We start from the raw sequence: 22,394 nt of genomic DNA on the forward strand, positions 1-22,394 counted from the left end.
ACACACAGGCAATACCAAAGTTCTGCTAATTATATATAGATATATAATATATTTAAAAGGTAAAAGCAATTTCGCTTCTCATCTCTTTTTCCTAACCCCCTACATTTCCCTCCCAGCCAATCTTCACATTCGAATTTTAATAAAAATATGCACGCTATATAACAATTGAAAAATAAAATGGGGGGGGGGGGGGTAGAAAACATAAAAAATAAAAAAAAAAAATCAATATTCGAATTAAGCTATTGCCGATAACAAATTTACGAAACTTCTTTTCTCTTTTTTTTAAAGCGATTATTATTTTTCAATAGAAATTTCTGAGATGCCAAGAGGCGGACAATCTTTGCCTAACATTATTCCAATATCAAACATAACAATCTATCACATTTTTTTAGACTAATAATATTAACTTTTTTTTTAAAGATACATTCCAACTTCTCTATAAGAGGTTTTATCAGATAGTGTATAATGCTTAAGTTTGGCAGACAATTTCCTTTGGTCTTACGCTTAAACTTGAAATAATATTTTTGTCAGTTTGACATGTTTTTGCTTGTTTTGTAACGTAGCAATCCTTTTGAGATTATTTATTGACAAATCCATTCATTTTATTAAAAGTTTTTATATTTCAAGTTCTTTATATTTTCAAATATTTATTCATAATGTTTGGTTTGGTTGTTTTGTTTTATGGCATATCAACCTTTTAAGGTTAGTAAATGCAGAATCAGATCATTTTGGCAAAAGTTTTTATGCTTCCAGTTCTTTATATCTTCAAATATCCATGGTTTGTTTGGTTTGATTGTTTTGTTAAAGGAAAACTGTTCATTTGTTTTTTTGCTTTGGAGTTCATGATTGAGTTTCGCAAAGAGAAACGAAAAACAAAACAAAAAAAAAAAAACAATAACATCAATGTTTGGTTCATTTAAGTTTAATTTAATTGGTGCTATCTAGCTAGGGTTTAAATAGCATTTTCGTCACTAAACTTTGAAACTGAATGGACGCATCTGAAGAATATATATTCTTTTACAGAATATTTACTTTCCTTTAAAATATATTTTTCAAAAATGCAAACATCGCTTTTGAGATGATATCTATTTTCTTAAACATTTCTTTTTATGTTAAGCTAGCAGAGCTCACAAAGTTGACCTGGTGATAAATTCAAATGACATGCTTTAATTAGTCCTAGTTTCATTTAATCACAACTGTTCAAATCTTGCAGGTAATCTAATGAATAGAGAATAGGAAATTGCATTTTCTTAACTTCAATATCTGTTGGTGTTTCGAAATTATTTCTTTATCTAGATTTGGGGAAGGGTGGGAGGGTTATTTGATTATTTTATATAACTTAAAGCATTTGCCCTCCCCTTGACTGTCCTCCATGGGGGGGGGGGACAGATCATCTGAAAAACTGCTGAATCTTCAATATTATGAGACTGACTTGAATAGGGGGTGGGGTGGGGGACCTATTTAATAAGAGTTCATGAAGAAATTTTTCTAAAGTTTATGCATTTTTATATATATATTCCCACTGTTTAATACAAATTGCAAAATAAGTGGAATTATTTTATATAAAAAAACAAAAACTTTAATAAATGATTAACTTATGCAAATAAGAGTATTTGTGACAGAAAAATAAATTTTGCAATTTAAGAATGAACTTAAGAGTGAAGGATCAACATTTGTAAATTATAAATACCTTTTTTTAAATACACACTAGAAACAAGAAACGTGGTCATCCACAATTAATATACGCCTTCCTTGGTCTGTGATATACACTAAATTAACATTTTAAAAAATCTGCTTATCTCAATATTTAAGGCATTTTCTATAATAATAAAAAAAGTCATCTGAAAATGCAGTTCTAAATAGCATAAAAAAAATACAAGTTTTAAAGCCCTCCACACACTATAAAATTGTTTGTTTTTTTTATCTTACACTAAATAAATGTAATTTATAAAAATATTTTTCGACTGAAAAAAAAACAAAAAAAAAAACATTAAAAATTAATAACAGAAGAATAAAAAAATGAATCCTGATCACTCAGTGTAAGAATACTATTTACAGCTTAAAAAAAAAAATATATATATATATATATATACACACACACACACACACACACACACACACACACTGTACCAGCAAGTTGAAAAGGTTCCGAGCTGTTTTTATGTTAATATGGATGCAAATACTCTGAAAAATTCTCAAGACTTTTTTAATGAGTTCGAGTTGAGTTTTAAAATCTGAGTTTAGAGTCAATTGTTTTCAGCTGATTGCCTACAAGTTATTTTCTTTTTTTGTTGTTAAAAAAATAAACAACAATAATTTTTTTTATTTTGACATTGTGAAGGCTTTATCTGTCAGCTCCACTTAACTTTGCCTTGAAAACTCTTGTTGCTATTTTTTGTTAAAATTTGTGCGCCATGTAAAAAAACAAAAAAAACATGATTTATTAGGCATGCATTTATTCAACAATCATTCTTTGAAAGAAGACCATCACTGTCCACAAAATTGAGCCAATGATGTGCAAGCATTCAGATTTGGTCAAAATACCAATCCTTCAGCTTTAGATTGAAAATAATTTATGAAGACATTTCATTAATCCAAGTATTGATGCAGCAGCAAAATTGTCATAAAATAAAAATATGAATTGTAGTTTCTGTTGTTTAAAATAAATGAATAAAACAATAAAAAAAATTTATTTGGGTGATTTTTGCGGATGAATGATACATCTGAAAAATGCTTGGCATAGAATAAAAAATATTAGGTTGGTGGTTGTGTCTGGAGAAAATTTCTATTAAAGCACTAAAAAAAATATTATAGAAAGGAAAAGTGTGGTGGAGTACTAAGTTGCTTAAGGAAAAGCAAAGTGATTTGCGTGTGAATAATTTTTTTTAATACTTTTCAAAACATATAAAAAGAAAATTATTAGAATTTAAAAGTTTCATGAGAGCAAAGTTTGAAACAAAAATTATGGAAAGTATATCTTTTTTTTTTTAATAAATGATGTTTTGATCAAATAAAAAGACAAAATTAGTAAAATAAAACTACAAAGTAAATAAAATATGTATAAAATGTTTGAAAGCCAAATTACAATGCAATATTATGAAAATAAATGTTTAGAATTAATATTTCGGCACTATATGCCATCTTTAGAATTTTATACATTTTTTTTCTTGCCATGATGTTAAATTGGAGAAAAAAAAAGCAGTAAAGAGTCCGTGTGTTGTTGTTTGCGATGTTATTTCGAAATGCTGGTAGAATGAGTTTGGCAAACGCGATAAGAAAGTCAGGATTGTGTTTTTTGTGATAGAAGCATTGAACACGTGGACCCTTTACTAACTTTTTCTTTTTTCTTAAATTTAACATCATGGCAAGGAAAAAAAATAATGGAAAGAAAAAAATGAATACAATTCTGAAGATGACCTATAGCGCTGAAATATTAATTTTAAATTCAACAAGTAAACATTTGTTTATTTTCATAATATTGCATGGTAATTTAAATGTATTTCATATATATTATATTTTAAAATTCAATCAATGCTTCTATCACGGAAAACACAACCCTGACTTTAATAAGTAAATATTTTGCTCTGATGGGTCAATTGTTGGGTCTAAAGATCAAAAACAAAGTATTAACAAATTTTAATATAAAATTCACAGTAAATCATTTTTTTTTCTTTTCATTAAGATGCATCCATGCAAAAGTAAGATGTTTTGTCCATTGGCCTGAGATGTTCACGTTTGAAATATATTTTGGGATCAATAGGGTTTTAAGGACCCCAGTAAACAAGCCAAATAAAAGAGGGAGCTTTGGGTGTACACTAGTTCCTTATAAACAAACATAATAAACCTCAGTTTTATCTTATTTTTGTAATTATAAGCAATATTTAAGCTTCAGAGATTCACGATTAATAGATATGTTCAAGCATTTGAATAAGAGATGCTGTCAGTATTTTTCACCATTAAACGCATCATAAGAACATTCTTTTTGTTAACATGCAGTAAATCTAAATCCCAATATTTATCTTGGAAGTCTTGTTTAGAAATATTCCAGTGATGATTAAATATACAAGACTTTAAAACATTATAATTAAATGTCAACAGGAAATATGAATATGATAAATGCTTAAAATGGTTTTAAGTCTCTATAAAATCTCAATTATCTCCCTTATGCTAGATGATTTCTTTTTTTTTTTTTTCTTTTTTTTTTTTTTTTGAAACCCGAGTACGGTCACGGTTATTTATGGAAACTAGTTGATATGGTCCAATATGAATTTAGATTATTTTCATCTAATCAATACAGGAATAATAAAATGTTTAGAGTAGACATCTGGAGATCAGTGGCTATCAAAGCTTATTTGGTAGAGATAATATTATCGATTCCAATGATATTATACAAATGTATGTTTCCAATTTTATTGACCATTCTGATAATTATGATATTCTAGATAAACACTGGAAACATTTATTTATGAAAATACACTTTAGTTATGGAAGCCTCTAATAGCTTATAATCGGATAAGTTTCTCAATCTATTGGTAACACTATACAAGTTTAATAAAACCAAAATCAGCAGCAATAATGGCATATATGTATACTCTGAATATAATATCTTTTTTTTCACTCATTTCTTTTCAGTTTTTATCTTTGTTCCTTCTTTCGCTGACTTTTTAACACTTAGTGTTCTTTTTCTTTTTTGTTTTTACTATCCAACATATTTATGGATGGTTGTACCATATTTAAATCTATATTTTTATATTCTTTGCCTGTACTGACAGCTTAGTATTAGACTGGGTGGCTGTTCAACATAAAAGGAGGAAAATTATAGATTTTTTTTTTGGGGGGGGGGATAACTTGAGTTTACAACTCTAAAAGGAAAACTTTTTTTAATACGGTTTTGGGATAAATGGAGGGAGGGGATCTTTTTAACAACCTACTATGGAGAAATTATCAGATTTGCAGAATAAATAATTCCATCCTTTATTTGTTTCAGTTCTAAATGCAATAAGCCATAAAAAATGTTGATTGAAAATCTCTGCAAATGCATAATAAAACAAAATGTTTGTATTACTTGGATTCATCAGACTACTGTTCTCATCTTGAATGTGATTTTCACATTTCGGTTGATGTAACCATCAACCATCTTCATGTATATCTAGTCGAACTCCGGAATGTTTCTGCCAAACTCGGGAATTTGGATGGAATTTTGAGCGGAACCCTTCATTTACTTCACAGGGGTAGTGTGCTGTCAGCCATGACTGGATAGAGGTCCTAAGTAATCTGCAATTGTATTTTTCAGTCGCCCACACTGAGGATTGAACCGTCTACCTTCAGGAGTATACCACTTTTTACCATTGATTTTTCCAAGAACTAACCACTGCGCCACAGATCCTTGCAGACAATTATAGTAGAAATTTTAGGAGCCTTAAACCTATTTTGGTTTCTAGTTGTAAATATCATTTATTACTAAATATTACTACATATTAATGAACATGTCTCTCTCATGCATACATATCTCAGTGATGAAAAAACCGGACTAGAGTGCTCAATGTGTAGCCAGAGCAGTATATAGGAAATTTATTACTGTGAGTCCAGAATGAGTTAACTCATTCTGGACTCACAGTAATAAATTTCCTATATATATATATATATATTAATTAATGTTTTTTTTATTTATTACTTGTATATATTATCTATTGTTTACAATTATTGGTTCCCATATCGTATTAAATTCTATACTAGGTCAACTTAGCATATGTGCTTCTTCTTTCAGTTGTCTTACTCTCCACCGTTCTTCTGTCTATAATTTTTACTTTGTCCCATAATGGTTTCCCTTTTCCTTCCAGATAGGGTCAGCTATATCTGACTTTTCAATCTCTCCACATACTATTGCTTTCCAATGTTCTTCTAAACGTACTTTCAGTTAACATGTTTCCCCTTTGTATAGTTTTCCGCATTTACATGGGATTTCACATACACAGTTCTTAGTCATGATATTTTCTGTAGGGGGCTTGACTCTCACAAGCTATTTCCGGACAGTTGGATCACTCCTGAATTCCATCCAAATTTCTGAGTTCGACAGAAACATTCCAGAGTTCGACAAGATACACCTGAACATGGTCAGAGGTTACATCGACCGAAACATTGTGAAAATGACACTCAAGATGAGAACTGTAGTCCAGTGAATCCAAGTAATATGAATAACCAATCCTCATCTCAAAAATTTAGAAACATCAAAAAAAATGTTTATTATCAAAAGAAATATACAAAAGAGATTAGATAACATGCAAAGTAGATGATTAGTAGATAATTTAACTTTGATCTAAAAGGAAACTGCAAGAAAATGTTTCAGATCAGGCCTCCTAACATGCTATTAGAATACAATTTTACTAGAAGTGTTCTGGTTTCAATGTTTTCTAAAACAAAACTTAAATAGAAAAACATTTTTTAATAAAAGAAATGCACATTTACGTTAAATAGCTTGCACCCTATCAAAACTCATGACAAGCTTTTTCTTGATTCGTCTGCACGCGTGCGTGTGTAGTGTTGCTTAGGTGTTGAACTTTAAATTGGCAAATACTTTTTTTAATTGAAGATTTGGCAACTACCAGTTATTTAGAGTTCAACTTGGTTTGGCAATTCATCATGAAGAGACTGACACCTAAACAGCGTTTGCAAATTGCAAATGATACGATCAATTTACTGAGCAAAACATTTGATGAACAAATAACTTCACAAAATAGCCACCTCATTCAAAAAAATTCCTTATCAAACCTACTTATTTTGAATGGTTAAATGTTGAATTTCAGCGAGAGAGTTGACAGTGATGAAATGGAGAACACGGCTAACTGATGACTAGGGCTATGACAAGAGAATATTCTTATTGGTTTGACTCTCGAGTATATATCTGACACAGACAATCAATCGAGAACCACATCGCTATATTAAAGTATATAATATTAACTGATATATACTCGAGAGTCAAAATAATGAAAAGAATATTCTCTTGTCATTGCCCTACTGATGGCTCATGTGTGCAGAGTTCAAATATTGTCAGTTCAATAGCACCCTTTTCACTATAGATGTTAACAACTTTCATGCAATCCCTACTTTAAGTATTCAAATCTAGACATTGGGAAAACTAATGACAACAACAAGCCAGTGAAAAAATCATATCCTGATGATTCAAACCTTTTTTTTTTTTTTTCTTCATTAATCTGGAACCCCTATCTTGCTCACAACATTGATTGACTTTTAAACTATTCAGAGATTTGCAACCAAACAAATATCTTCATCAGACACAGATCATATTCTAGACACCTTGTTTTCCTAGGTTTGAATTCATCAAAGCGCTGACATCTAGCAACTGACTTAGTAAAAATCTACAAAATTATTGATCCTCTTGTTAGCAACTACTCTAAGCAACTTTTTGATCTCCATGAGTCTAACAAACCTACTATAACTTCCAGAAACATTTTTTCACACTCAGAATTGCTGAAGTACCGAATAAACTGTCTGTATCAGCTGTTGGCTGCGAACATTAAAATGCTTATGATTTCTGAAATTTGACAAAACTACACCTCTCCATCCTCTACTTGTATATTATCATGAATCCTACCATGTTTATTTAAGTGTAACTGAAGATTGTACAAAATGATATTATCTATATAATATTCAGCTTGTTTCTCCCTTAGTTAGTCCCTACGTTACGCTTTGAAAAACGCCAAATACAATTTTTGAAGGCCAAACTACTAAAAATCAAGACCAAATTCGTGAAATCTGGCAACCCTGGACAAGAATATGAGGGACCTCCCTTTGATATAGCCTCGTTTTTGAATATCATAATAATAATATAATCATTGTTGTAATGATGTAAGAAAGGAACTCGTAAGAATTTCAACATGCAGCGATTCTTCAAAGATAGAAGTCAGTGAAGAAATATTACATGAAAAAAAATTGAAAGAGAGCAAAAAAAATAATAAAATAAAAAATAATAAAAAGAGAGAACATGTTGCTAAGAAGTGCTTGACTGAAGGAGCAAATCAAAGATCGTTTCTTAGGATGTGATTTTATTACTTGTTTGAACTATGTAGCATAATATTACTTTGATTATTTATTCATACTTATTAATTTATTTCTTCTGAGTCAGTTCTATATTTAAAATACCAGGAACATTATTTTCATAAAAATATTAATAAACTCATATTTGCTTTGTGTTATTGGTTTTCCTGTCCAATATTTTGTGCTATCCAGAAAAATCAGCTTTATCAAAGCATATTTGTTGATTAAATATATTTTTTATTCCATGGCCTTTCCACAGGTCGTGCTAGTTATTATTATAGTTATTATAACGGTCAAGTAAATGCAGTATTTTATTGCTTATTAGGTTTTAGATTACAACTCCGAAACGAAAATAATCTGAAACATGTATAGCAACAATACAAGGTCTTTTTAAAATGTTAAATACCTCTATGTAGTATAGATATCACTTTCAACTACAAAAATAAAATAGACATAATGGGTTCGCATATAGAACAAGAAACTTTTTTTTCTTTTTTACACTTCTATGAGATCAGCCAGAGAGTCCTTTCCATTTCTAGAAATTGTATTATAAATGGACAACAATTATGATATTACTTAAAAATGAATGAAATATTCCTAACTGATCTCATTTTTGTTTTATTAAATTATTTACCGTTTTCTCCTCTATCAAATATTCATATTTTTTTTTTTTAATTACAATTTTCACACATTAAAGAGACATGTGATTAGTGAAGTTATTAGCATATAATAAATTTTAAAAACTAAATTAGAAAAAAACCATTAAAAATTTAAATGCAACACTGATACTAATATTTATAATGGAAATATTAGATTCTTTTGAGAAAATTCTATATTTAGATTGAAATCATTCAACTATTTGCTATCAGACAATTTTCCCATAATTTTGTCGTGTGACTAGGAAATCTCAGCTTTGAATAAAATAGTCATTTTCAATTAATTGGAGGAATTTTTTGCAATATGCATTGTGTTTTAAAAATAAGTAACTCAAAAATGTTTGGTAAGTGGTCAAACGTGCAAACTGGCTTGTTTTTTTTTTTTTTTTTTTTTTTTTTTTTGTGTTTTATGTTATACCAACCCTTTTCAAGTTTATTTAATGCTGAATCTTGTAATTTTGGAAAAAGTGTTTATACTTCATTCATGGTAGTTGGTTTGGTTGCTTTGTTTTATGGCATATCAATCCTTTTCGGGATCAGCCATTTTGCTAAGTTTTTATGCTTCAAGTTCTTTCCAGCTTCAAATATGTATTCATGAAATTTGGTTTGATCGTTTTCTAGAAGAAAATTGTTTCTGTTTTTAATTTTGCAGAACATAATTTAGTTTTGCAAAGGAAAAGAAATAAAACCAATAACATCAATGTTTAGCACATTATAGGTCAGAAAGCCAGCATCTTCAGGCAGGCTGATCAGGTCCTATCACTGTACAAACTGGACTAATAATTGGCAAGGGTATTCATTTTAGTATTGAATAATCCAAAAAGGATTGCTATGTCGTAAAATAGATAAAATATATCAAACCTAGAAAGCTCACACTAAAAAAGCAAAGTCTGCATATAACTTTTGTACAAGTCACTTTGTAAGAAATTCCTCTTTTTGAGCTTGTATTAAAACAAGAATAAAAATCAATATCACTCGTTCCTACTTCTTCATTCAGAAGGAAAAAAAAAAAAGCAGGAAAAAAAAAAAATAGTCGTCATCCCTCCCATTTACCAAAGCTGGGACAATCCAATAGTTAAACAAAACTGCTCAATATCTGCCAAGTACATTGCATATTTGTAGAACAGAGTTAAGTTTGAAACTTTACAAAGAAAGTGCCAAACAAGATTCATTGTTAGCAGAACCAAATAATGTTTGACTATTCAGTCTTGTTGATACAGTACAGCCAATAAGCCAGCTCAAACAAGAGAGAGATGTTTCTTACTGCATTTTACTATTACGGCGATAAGTTGGAACTCTCAAACAAACTCTTTACTGACGCATTAATACTTTTGTCTTAAAGTAATAGAGAAATCGTTTGCAATTGGAATCCTAATTTTAAACAAATAAAATTTACAAGTTTTATCTGGAGAAAGAGAACAAATAGAAAAGATTTTCGCTTGATTTGTTTTACACTTAAAACTTTTATTGGACATTGTTTCATACAAAACCAAAGCAAAAATCTATAGCATGTCTTTCTTGTAGTTCTATATGGAAAACTGAAAAAAAAGACTCAAGAAAAACTGGAGCACCATGATTATGCTACAAAAATTTGTTCAAGAGACATCTTAAGAGCATCAATGAGTATAATAACGGGCAAGAAAAGGTTGAAGGTCGTGTGTCTTAGAGAAAAGTGATGGCTGGCACAGCAAACGCTATTAAGAAAAGAAATAGTTTGGACGGACAAGAGAATGTGCAAGCTGATGTGGCCTACATATGTTAAAGTTGTAGTAGGACTTTTGCGAGAGTGATTGGGTTGGCCTCATATTTATGCGTCAGGTGTTAACTATATCCCACTCCATGTCACCATCTGAATACGACGGACTGTTGATGAAAAATGATTATATATGCTTGAATATGTCACCTGAACTTTAAAATATCAAAAAATTAAAAACTTTGCAAAGTTGCATCGTGTATTTCTTTACTGATCATAAACTATTTGATCATATCTGAGAGTTGCAAAAAACTCACTAGCATCTCATCAATGTTTTCCGTCATCAAATGTAAAGTATTGAGATTACTTGGCTACATTAACCATTCCAACGTGATAGGGTTATGCAAGATATGCATAAAAGCCATAATATAAAAAAGAAGGTTGAAAGGGAGACAAAAGAGAGTTTGTGAATGAATGAACATAAATCAAGCGAACACTTTTCTTTTTCTTTTTTTTAATTACATTTTCACCACAAACAAGGAAGTGCCACTTTGAAGTAGGGGGCTACTATCAAGGACAGGAGTTGCAACTATACTATGCAGGGAGCTGAACAGCAAGATGTCTGTTCACATTACACTTGAACTTCTGTATGTCAAGTTGGGGAAACAGGAACCCAAAAGAGAATTTCAAAGTCTAGCAATTCTGGGGAAGAAACTATTAGAGTTGAAGGCTTTCTTACATCTAGGGATCTCTACTGTGTAGGGGTAGGGCTTTGCTGTTTGGCGGGGGTATTTACATCGAGGGGGTATAAGGGCTTGTAATTCGTCAGAGCATCCACCATTAAAATACTTGTAAAATAGATAGCGGGATGCAACATTTCATTGATGGGACAGAGGTTTAAGCTTAGATGACAGTTCAGGACCTATCAGGTTGGCGACTTTTTTGAACCCTGTCCAGGAGTGAGAAACTAGTAGCAGATACACCAGCCCAAATGTGACAACAATGCTCCATACATGGGTGAATGGTGGCCTTGTAGAGGTACAGAATACTTTCAGGCTTAAGTAACTTTCTAGCATGGTAGAGAGAGCCCACCTTCTTAGCAGCAGCCTTGGCAATGCTCTCAATGTATATGTTCCAGCTCATGTTCCCTGTGAACGTTAAGCTGAGGAGTTTGAACAAAGTACTTTCAGGTTATGTATCTTTCGCCATAGTTATTGGTCGTTAAGATTTCTTGTAATTATTGAAAGAAACAAGCTTAGTCTTATCAGCATTGAATGTTATGATCCATTTTCGACCCCATTCCACTATAGACTGGAGGTCTTCCTCTAGGGTTTCTGCCATTGCCTTAGATATGTGTTCATTCATTTTCCCCTCATGCTGGTTATAGAGTATGGTGTCATCAGCAAATATAGCCATCTCAAAGACAATTTTATTAGGAAGGTCATTTTTGAATATCAGGATCGACCCGAGGTACACCCGCATTTATATCATTGTTTAGACGAATGACCATCGAGGTCAACCTTGATTTTTCCCTTATTTAAGAAGGATTTAATTATGTTAAATATTCATCCAGTAATACCATAGGATCGTGCCATACTCTCTCAAAAGCCTTAGATATATCTAAGGCTACCACCCTACCTTAACCTCCCCTGCCTTATCCAGTGCATGGTATATATGTTCAGAGATTACAGTTAGAATATCCGCAGTAGAATGGGCTTGCCTAAATCCATATTGATAGTCGGACAAGTTTAGCAACTTTAAGGTAATGGATTAGAGCTTGGTTAATTATAAACTCAAATATTTTGGCAAAAAGAGGGAGGCTAATGGAGGCGATAATTTAATGGGTCAGTTCTTTCTCTATAATTCTTGTAAACTGGTACCATAGAAGCAGTTTTACAGCAGTCAGGAAAGCATGATTCATTAAGGCATTGGAGAGACTGGAGCAAGCTCAGTGGAGCATTTTTTTTTTTTTTTTTTTTTTTTAAATCATACACCCAGGATGAGATCAGGTCCACATGCTTTTGAGGCGTCTAATTTAGAGGACACTCAGCTATGTTAGTGCGTATTCTACAGCTAGCGGAGAAACATTTAAAAAAAACAAACATATTCACTATTTATGAGAATCAAATTATATCTATAATGTGTTCAGGGATATAATTGGAAACAAAGTCCTATTTCAAGATCAAACAGACTAAACTTTTACAGTAAAGTTAATAGTGTTATTTCATACTAGACGTTTAACTTGTAAACGATGGGCAAAAGTTATAGCCCATTGGCTTAGAATGGGTGCTTTATGTCAAATGAATAGTTGAATGTAATTAAATTTGTGCTTATTTTTGCATTAAATATTAATCTTTATTAATCCCGAACTGTGTTCTGAACAGATACTATAATTTTACAGTACCTTATCATAGCAAAGTTCCATACAAAATTTCAGTTAGATCAACTCGGTAGGTTCAGAGAAAAAGTGAAACAGACAAAGAGAAATATAATACAGATTACTCTTCTTTTTTTTAAATATCATCAGGTCTCCATAAGCAGAAAAAACAGAATTGCCTTTTAGTTTTAATTTGAAAATTATACAAATGCCAATATGAGATTAAGAGTGGAGATCAGTAGTTCACAAGTGTCCTCATTTATTCCCAGACAACAGGGGAGGGTACTGCTAGCAAGTGTTACTTGTTTGTTTCTCCCACTCTTATGAACACTAACCAAGTTTAATAAAACTAAACCAACAGTGACAATGACATCTACATAATTTCTTAATATCCTATCATAGTCCTTTTCATCCATTTCATTTTCATACAGTTCTTTTCCTTCTTTCTTCTGCTGGCTTTCTCTAAATACTGGTTTTCTGTGTAATGGATTTACAAATGGCTGTTTTAATATCACTTATTTTAATCAATATTTTATAGTCTGTGCCTGTACCCTTACTGACACTGTATTAGACTGGAATAATGTTCAGGAGAGATGGAGAAAAATATAGGTAAATTGGGTCATCCGTAACTATAGCATTTTTATAAATAAATACTAGTAAAGTCATTATTCTTGTTACTACGTATGTAGTCAACATGTAATCTGGTATTAACTTGTGAAATTTCTTAATAAATGCTGTAATTCATTTTTTTTTTCTTTCTTTTAAAGATGTACAACTGTAAAGTAGAAAGGGAAACTAATAGAACCATTAGATTTCTTTTAGCCAAACTTTGAAAACAGAAAATATATATAAATAACAAAATTTAAGTCAGGATTATATTTAGTTTATCTCCTTCCCATAGCAGGAAAATATGACACTGTTGGAAAAGAGGGATTTGAAGACAGCACCCTAGAGAAATCATGCTTGAAGAGCCCCATCAACATTCTCCAGTAGAAACGCTGTGTGTGTGTATGCGTGTGTGAAACTGCATTAATCCTATTTGGGTTTAACCAGCTTACTCTGAAGGAGGAAATTCCATAGGACTATGAAGTTCACAAGTGGTCCCCAGTTGCATGTATAAACACTTCAGGTGACTAGCAATAACCCCCTTCTCAAAGAGATGACGAAGCCTGGAATGATGGACCTCCTAGAATTGCACAGGACAATACACCTCAGTCAATAGAAAACAAGCCATCTCAACAATAGCTTAGACTTTGGAACTTAATGGAAAAACACTTTTCTGAAGTGAATTAAAAGAATCATCTATATGGTAGATAACATGGACAAGCAGTAACAATAGCACATTAAAATAGACTTTTCATGGATGTGATAATAACTAGGACAACAGCATATTCTTTTCATTGGTTTGTCTCTCGAGTGTGTATCCATTGATATCTTATATAGAGTGGTGTGGTTCTCGGTTGATTAGCTGTGTCGGATATATACTTGAGAATCAAAACAATGAAAAGAATATGCTGTTGTCACAGCCCTAGTAATAATATAAAAAAATTTTTTTTTTTTTTTTTTTTTTTTTTTAAACTTTTCAGTTTGGTAAAATTTAAAAGAGAAATGATATAACATATAGAACAGTATAGAATCAAATCATAGTTAACAAAACTTATCCAGGTATGAAAAAAAAAAAAGACAAAGAAAAATACATAAGTTTAAAAATAAAATTTTGTTTTACAAATGAACTAACAACACATCAGTGACATTACTAGATTAGTTATGTCCCCTTCATTCTCTAAGCTGATTGCCAAATGTTAGTTTTACAACCCCTACTATAAATAACAAAAAAAATTAAAATAAATAAAAAAAAATCCTTAGTATTTACATTTAAAAATTTCCATAGTAGTTCTAATTAACCAATATAGATGATACAACAACGTTTGAATATTCATGTAAGATTTATGTATATTTACTTTACTGCAAGACATTTTATGCAATGGAGAGGGGACACGTTTTGTGGTTAGGAATGAATTAAGCACTTTGTTTCCTACGGTAAAATAATGGCTTCAGGTTACGGTTAGTCAGGTGGTGTTTTGACGGTTTTTATTAATTTATTCTAATAATTTACAGCTTTTGAAATTAAATAGTCTCTTTTCTTACCATAAAAAGAATTGTTAACTAAATCTTTAAATAAAACAAATATTGCTTAAGTTGGCAATGGCAATTAAATTCTATTGATGAAATCCGATCTATTTTGGAACGAATCATCTTGAAAGGAGTAAAACCATAATTTTTGGCACCCAACGACACCAAATAATCACCAATTACTTGTTTCCATTTCATATTCAACGATCAGACAATTTCATTATTTTTAATTGGCGTGGAAGGTAATAACATACAAACGAAAGCACTCACATTATCTTGTCAACATCATTATAATAATCATCATCATAATTATAAGTTTCCAAAAATCATAAACAAAACTGAATAGACTGAAATACTTTTAATTTTTTTGATTTTCATACTCACTCATCCACAATGAAGGATTTCCTTGATTTGTCAGAAATTTATTAAATTTCTATTTTACCTCCACCATCACCACAAAATTTATTTATTATAAACATTGTGTAACATGCGGTCACAGCAGAGATTGAACTCACAACACGAGTTCGTAGTGTAATTTAAATCTTGTCTGTAGCTGAATACTTGATGCTTCGCTAGAGCTATCAAGGGTATCTTTTATTGTGATGCCATCACTATATGGGTTGCCTACCATGACTTAAGAGAGGCCCATCTACCCTTGATAGGATAGACTGTGTCAGTTTCCCAACCTAGTATTTTACCTCACGGAACACACAGCGCCTCGCCAAATGATCACCCATCTGGTACTAACCAGGCTTGACTTTGCTTAACTTCAGTGATCTGGCCAGAACCGGTGTGTCAATGTGATTGCACCATAAACTATAAACTAGCTGTACCTTCCAACATTCAATTTTTTTTTTTCTTTACATTATTTGGATTATTTGGACTACTGTCCTCATCTTGAGTGCTAGTTTGTATAGTCAGTAGTTCAAATACAAATTATCTATCCTCAGCTCAAAAATTCATAAACACATTTGTTCGCCATTTTTTTAATAGGCTTGGAAACTAAATTTAATCATTTGGTTATTAAATTACACCACATTATAAAACCATAATCCATGCTATTAAAATAATGTTTTAATTTATTTATAAAAATGAATGTTAAAAGAAAAACTGATCTTTTAATACATAAAAATTTGCTAAGAACTTTAAAGCAAGGTTAAATGACTTTCTATTCCAAAAGATTAAACTGTCTGAAAAGAAAAAGAAAAAAAAAACAAAAAAAACTAACTTTAAATAATCTTAACTTTTGAAAAATTTTGTATTTAATTTTGTTAATGTTTCCTATTTGTTATACTGTTAATTAACATTAAATTATAAGTGCTTGCATGTGCATGAAGGACAATGTTTAACAAGCAAGAAATTGTTTGGTTTATAATTTCAACAAAATGCAGTAAAAAAATAAATAAAAACTAAAATATTTCAATTGCACTACAACTACTGTGTATTAGTATTAAATTTAGTTTCAGAAAATGAGTCGAATATTGTCAAAATGTCCCTAGAAACATGTACAGACAAATCGTTTACCAAGGGAGACAATGCATTGACAAATACAGAGTTACTTCCCTTGACGTTTAAATGGCGTTTTTGGTATAGGAGTTAATCGGACAAATGATTAAATTTATTTAAAAAAAAAAAAATGCAGAGTACTATATATTTTTAATATATATATATATATATATATATATATATATATACACACACACACACACACACACACACACACACACTTAGCCTGATAATTTCCTGTAGGAACGAAATAATATAGTCAGGTCTGTAGTTTACTGATCAGAGATATTTTCATATGACATGGTTTTTCTTTTTAAATACTATCTAAATATAAATGTAATAACATTTACATATAATCTTAATTTCAACTAAATTTAAATTATACGAATGTATTTAGTAAATTGCATGTCATTTTAATTTGACTGATAAACATTCGATTTAAAACTAGTATATCTGGAAATATCTACATCAATTTGTAGCATAAGTTTTTATAGATTAGATTGAAATCGTCAGGTTTTAATTGATTTTAATATATATATATATATATATATATATATATATATATATATAAACCATGTCATATGAAAATATCTCTGATCAGTAAACTACAGACCTGACTATATTATTTCGTTCCTACAGGAAATTATCAGGCTAAGTGTGTGTGTGTATATATATATATATATATATATATATATATATATATATATGTTCAAGCTGTAATATCCAATATTTCAACCAATCAAATCTTCCTCAGAGCCCAGTATGTTAAGAGATATGAGCCAAATGGTTTTTTAAGGTAAAAAAAACAAAAAAAAACTACATATTTTTTTAACTTCCAAAAGTATTACTTTTCCTAACATATACAAAATTATAATTCCCACCACTCAACATACAAAATGTCCTCATCATGGACTAATTAACCAAAACATTGGCTATATGAACAAATTTAATTTCAATGCTTATTACGTTTATAAAGTTTTTAAAAAATATATTTGTAGGATATCTGTGGTCAATTTTTATTTTGCCGAATAGTCTGTACATGAGACCTTTGGAATTTATTTCATCTAATTTCAAAATCTCGCCTACTACTGGGCCACATGATGATTAAACCAAAGGAAACCTAGATCCACTGAAAATGGTCACTAGAAAACTTTTTTAAGCATTTTAAATTATCAAAAATCATAAACACAAAAGCTTACATTAAAAAGATAAATCACAGTGATAAGACTGCAACATATTACATGTGAGTTTATATTGATAATTCTATAAAAAAAATTTTTTTTTTTTTTTTTTTTTTTTTTGTAGTGCAAAAGGTTGTTGTAGTTTGCATAGCAAATGCAAAAAGATTCGGTCATGGTTGGAGGGGGTCAAATATAGGATAGCCGATTGTTTAAAATGTATGGGACATGCCTTTTTTTTTTTCAAAGGGAGTAGGGAGGGGGTCAAGTTAGGGAAGACATGCGAAGAATGAGGTTTGCGTGTGCTTGGCCACACAAGATGCACAATTTCTTAACAAACCTGGTGGGAAAATGATGACGATGGCGGGAATCAGAGAGATATCCCCGGTACCTGAAATTCAGTTTAGAATAAACACAAAATAAAAATAGAAAAAAAATTTTTTTTGTTTTTTTTTTTAAAGTTCCATTGTTATATCAGATTTAAAAGGTATTTTTAATCATTGCTGAAAAGTTTTTGTCTTTGTTTTACTAAACCTAGTAATAAAAAAGTTAAGTAAATTTTTTTTTTAGTTTGGGTTTTTATATGTTGTACGTCTTCTTCAAACGATATATTTTTTCTTATAATTTGTTTGAGTTGCTTCTATGTCTAACCAACTCTGTGGGATTATATAATAATTCAACATATGCAGTTAATTGAACACGCGTTGCTATATTACTCATAGCAGGAGGGGAAGTTTCATTTGAATGCTTTCCCTAACAGTATTATTGTTCGATGGACAAAAATTGGAGTTGAATTCGACAGTCAATTTCATAATCCATAACAGTATCCATTTGACATATCACGCACACCAAGTTAAAATTTGTCCATTTCATAAACAGTTCAACTTAGAATTTATTAAAAGTCATCAAGCAGCATATCAAACATGCTACTGACCGACCCATCTAAATTTGATTAAGATTATTTCCAAGCATATTAAAACTTACATGGGTTACATACAAATAAAATGACAAGAAACATTAATTCTCACTATTGTTATATATATATATATATATATATATATATATATATATATATATATATAATTTTTTGATTGTGACTTGCATTTCATCATTCTATGATACGTGCTACAGATCAGAAATCAAAAATAGAGGAATATCAATCAGTAATTAAACATTATAGATAATAAAAATAATTTAAAACTTACGGAATCTTTTTGTTACTATTGCAATGTAAACATAGGAAATGTATTTAACAATCTTCCCTCAGATAGCTTTAATAACTTTGTTAGGATTACCTCACATCAAAAACTACCTTAGAGTCCAACTTTGTCCTTGTGGCGATGCAACTAAATAGAGACAAAATATAACTATATAACAAAAACAAGCCAAAAAGTGAAACATTTGAACAATGATTTTATATACCGAAAATTAAAATTAATTCTATGTTTTAGGTATTAAAAAAAAAACAAAAAAAAATGCTTGTAAAATAAAATCTTAAAATTAACAAAAGCTGACAGCTTCATCCCATCCCTCAAATCTGTAATGGAATACAAAAATATGAACGACTGAATGATAAATTAGAAGCAAAACTCACATCAAATTAACATAACTATATAATCCATACAACAATCAGGAAACAGAGTGCTTTAATAGATAATAACAGTCTATGGAGTCTCTAAAAATATGAAGAATTTTTTATTTATTTTTTTACTTTTCCTCAATAGCAAGGCAAAATTGTGAGTTTATACATTTCCCAACAGTATCTACTATAATAAAGTCATATTCCTGTCTATTACTTTGCTTGTTCACAATTGAATTAATACGCACAAAAGGTACACGGTTTCACAAATTAATTTTCATATTGAAAACAAACCTTTAGACACTTTATTCCAGCATGATTTCTCTCTATATCTCTCTCTCTCTCTATATATATATATATATATACTATGTATTCAAACGGAATCTACATTCAATAAGCTCATTTGCATATTACATTAAAGAAAATCTATTTTCATAAGCAGTTTGATGTTATTGTTTGCTGTAATGGAATCGTTTTAGTTGTTTTATTGAGAAATATCTTAAGTTGATTTATTTATTATTAATTTGATTTATTTTCAATTATTAATAGTTGACAAGTTACGTTTAAAACCGAAGTAAGCTTATTTATTTAGCTTGAGAGTTATTTCCTATTTAACGTTTCATAGACAAAGATGGGTGTATTTTATGCTTTCTTAAATCCAACATGTGAACACTTTTCGGAACAAGTTACGATATTCAGTTTATCTTAAATAGTGACTAATCCCTCTGCCTGGCATTATGTTTTGACCGGACAACGCCGGGCATATACAGCTACTTAGAACTAAAAACAGATCTGATAAGAGATTCCATAGCCTGTGATGGTATCCATTAATCAATACTGTACATGTCAATATTGTATAAAGAGGATACCTAAACTACTTAGATCCATTGTAGGAGAGAAAAACATGAACACAACATTAAAACAGATACAAAGTACAATAATAAAAAAAATAAGTACTTACAAAGGCCTTGCAGGCTCCGACACAACCAACGTCCCGTCCTTTGTAATATTATTCTCCTCCTCTTCGTCTTCATCATCATCACCATCATTAGCCACTTCAGCTGCTAAATTATTCATATGAGCAGCTATGACCTCCATTTCCTCCAGTAAAAAGATAAAGACATTTATATTAATTACGAATAAAAAAAAATAAAAAAAATGTTTTTTTAATTTAAAATTATTTGCAGGGAAGAGAAAAGGGCATCCCCCACTAAACCACGAAGTCTATTTTGTACTCTGTCAAGGCAGGATAGGCTGTTTTTAGCAGCTCCTGCCCAGATGTGGCAGCAGTACTCCATCCTTGGACATACTTGGCTTTTATAGAGATAGAGAATTGCTAATAAAATGCTTCAATTAACTATATTTGTTACAATTATTTCAATAATTATTGCTAATAGAACACTTCAATTAACTATATTATAAAATAAAATTTTTTTTTTTTTTTTAATACATTTGAAGTAAGTGTAACCTTGTCTTTCTTTCAAACTTGAGAGACAATGGATATATTCTTCAAGTGAGCTTGTGCAACAGACCTATGAACGAGTATATGGAGAGTAGAAAGTGGACATTGGGTTAATTTTTAATTATTTAATTTTATTATGCCTCCTAACTCTTGCTTCTCTTATTTTGTCGTTTGGTTTCTTCTGTGATGCTGCAGACAAGTGAAAAAGAGAAAATTGGCTTCTTCCCGTAGAAGTCAATATTGCATATCCAGACACTGGCCAATTATATATGATTTTTAAGGCAATATGAAAAAGATGTAGGAGATTATTCCAAGAGCTATATTAAGGAAATATATTAGAAACTTAAATTTTAGTGCTTACCCAAAATTCCCCCAATGGAAAAACAAAAATATAAAGAAAAATCTGTATGATTTATGTACCTGTGACTGAAAGAAGATATTGTATAGCAAAAATCATGTAAATTGATCAATTAGTTTTATTTTTATTAAGAGAATCAATTTTGTGGCTAAACAAATAGCGACATTTTGACGCTATCTTGAAAACAAGCTGAAGGAACAAGAGAGATAACTCCAAAATAATTCAAACTTGCAAGATTTTTTAAAGCCATTCTTAACATGAGGGATTTTTTGGAAAAAATCAAATTTGCTTAAAAATGATTTCTGTTTAAAAAAAAAAAAAAAAAAAAAAAAAAAAAAAAAAAAAACTATCAATTTACATGATTTTTAGTGTATAATATTTTCTATGGATTATTATACATACACGGATTTTTCTTTATTTTTATTATTTTGTAGGGGAGAAAATCTGATTTTTTTTATTAAAATACCTGATTTTAAAATGTAAATATTTTTCATCTTTTATTTCACTCATAAAAAGAAAGATTGCTTCTTTAATACAAAGACGAGAGTTCTCCCAGAGTTTATGGATCTGAATTAAGTTTCATGGTAATTTTGCTGCTGCCTGAATCTGGTTGCTTATGTTATCTATAACATCTTGATAAAAACTTTGTAAATATTTACCTCTGGTCTTTGGACTGGAGCACGTTGGTTACGCTGATCATTGCTTAAAGGCGGGGCTGCTGCAAGGCCAGCATTATTGGGAGGAGCTAAAGAAACAAAGAAAACAGATTATAAAATTTTCATTAAGATATAATTTATGTTCTAAATGGGTAATAGCAAAAAATATCAAATCAAATTTTGTTTAGTTTTTGTATTATTTTTTCTTTTCTTCAGAATAATTTGACAGATTTTTAAAGTTTAATTTGAAGTAATTTAATTTCAAGTTTTACATGTTATTTTGGCAGCATTCTTTAAGCTAGTCCAATTCTTAACAACTTAGACACATCTTTGATCCAATATCAAGAAAGATTATACGTTAAATGTTTTAGGTGTCTCAGTTCATTATTCTGCGATGCTTACACGGCTCATCATGCAAACAAAATATTTGAAATCAATTTACAGAAAATACATAAAGTATATTCTTATCTTTTAAAAGTGGTCACAAACTCTTAAACTTTAATATTAAGTTGGTGCAAAAATAATGTTTTTTGACATTCAACTATATATATAAATATATATATATAAGCGATATTATTTTTGTACCAACCTAATACTTAAAAAGTATTGTTTTAAATTTGATATAAATTGAATATTAATGATGAAATTAAATTTTTAGAGATACTCATTAGACAAAACAATTTCACAAATTCTTCAGCTAAGTCTAATTCCAGTCTTCTAAATTACAATAGTAAATGCCCT

At 30.1% G+C, this 22,394-nt stretch overlaps 1 protein-coding gene across 34 annotated transcripts in view; it reads right to left on the reverse strand.

Moving 5' to 3' along the window:
• Positions 1-22,394, reverse strand: part of LOC145297554 (serine/threonine-protein kinase mig-15-like) — a 1,203,941-nt gene that overhangs the window by 982,203 nt on the left and 199,344 nt on the right. For 16 of the 34 annotated variants that reach the window (XM_080143552.1, XM_080143554.1, XM_080143544.1 and 13 more), the window contains exons 16-17: positions 21,657-21,742; positions 20,139-20,278 (exon numbers count right to left, since the gene is read on the reverse strand). In XM_080143552.1, coding sequence (XP_079999678.1) covers positions 20,139-20,278; positions 21,657-21,742 — 226 coding nt within the window. Of the gene's footprint in view, positions 1-17,938; positions 17,990-20,138; positions 20,281-21,655; positions 21,743-22,394 lie in introns of all 34 variants that reach the window. The other 18 variants (XM_080143548.1, XM_080143546.1, XM_080143538.1 and 15 more) reach the window with 3 other exon arrangements.

This window comes from Euprymna scolopes, chromosome 18 (genome assembly GCF_053919585.1).
Source record: "Euprymna scolopes isolate OS-2025 chromosome 18, ASM5391958v1, whole genome shotgun sequence".
Classification (NCBI taxonomy): Eukaryota; Metazoa; Mollusca; class Cephalopoda; order Sepiida; family Sepiolidae; genus Euprymna; species Euprymna scolopes.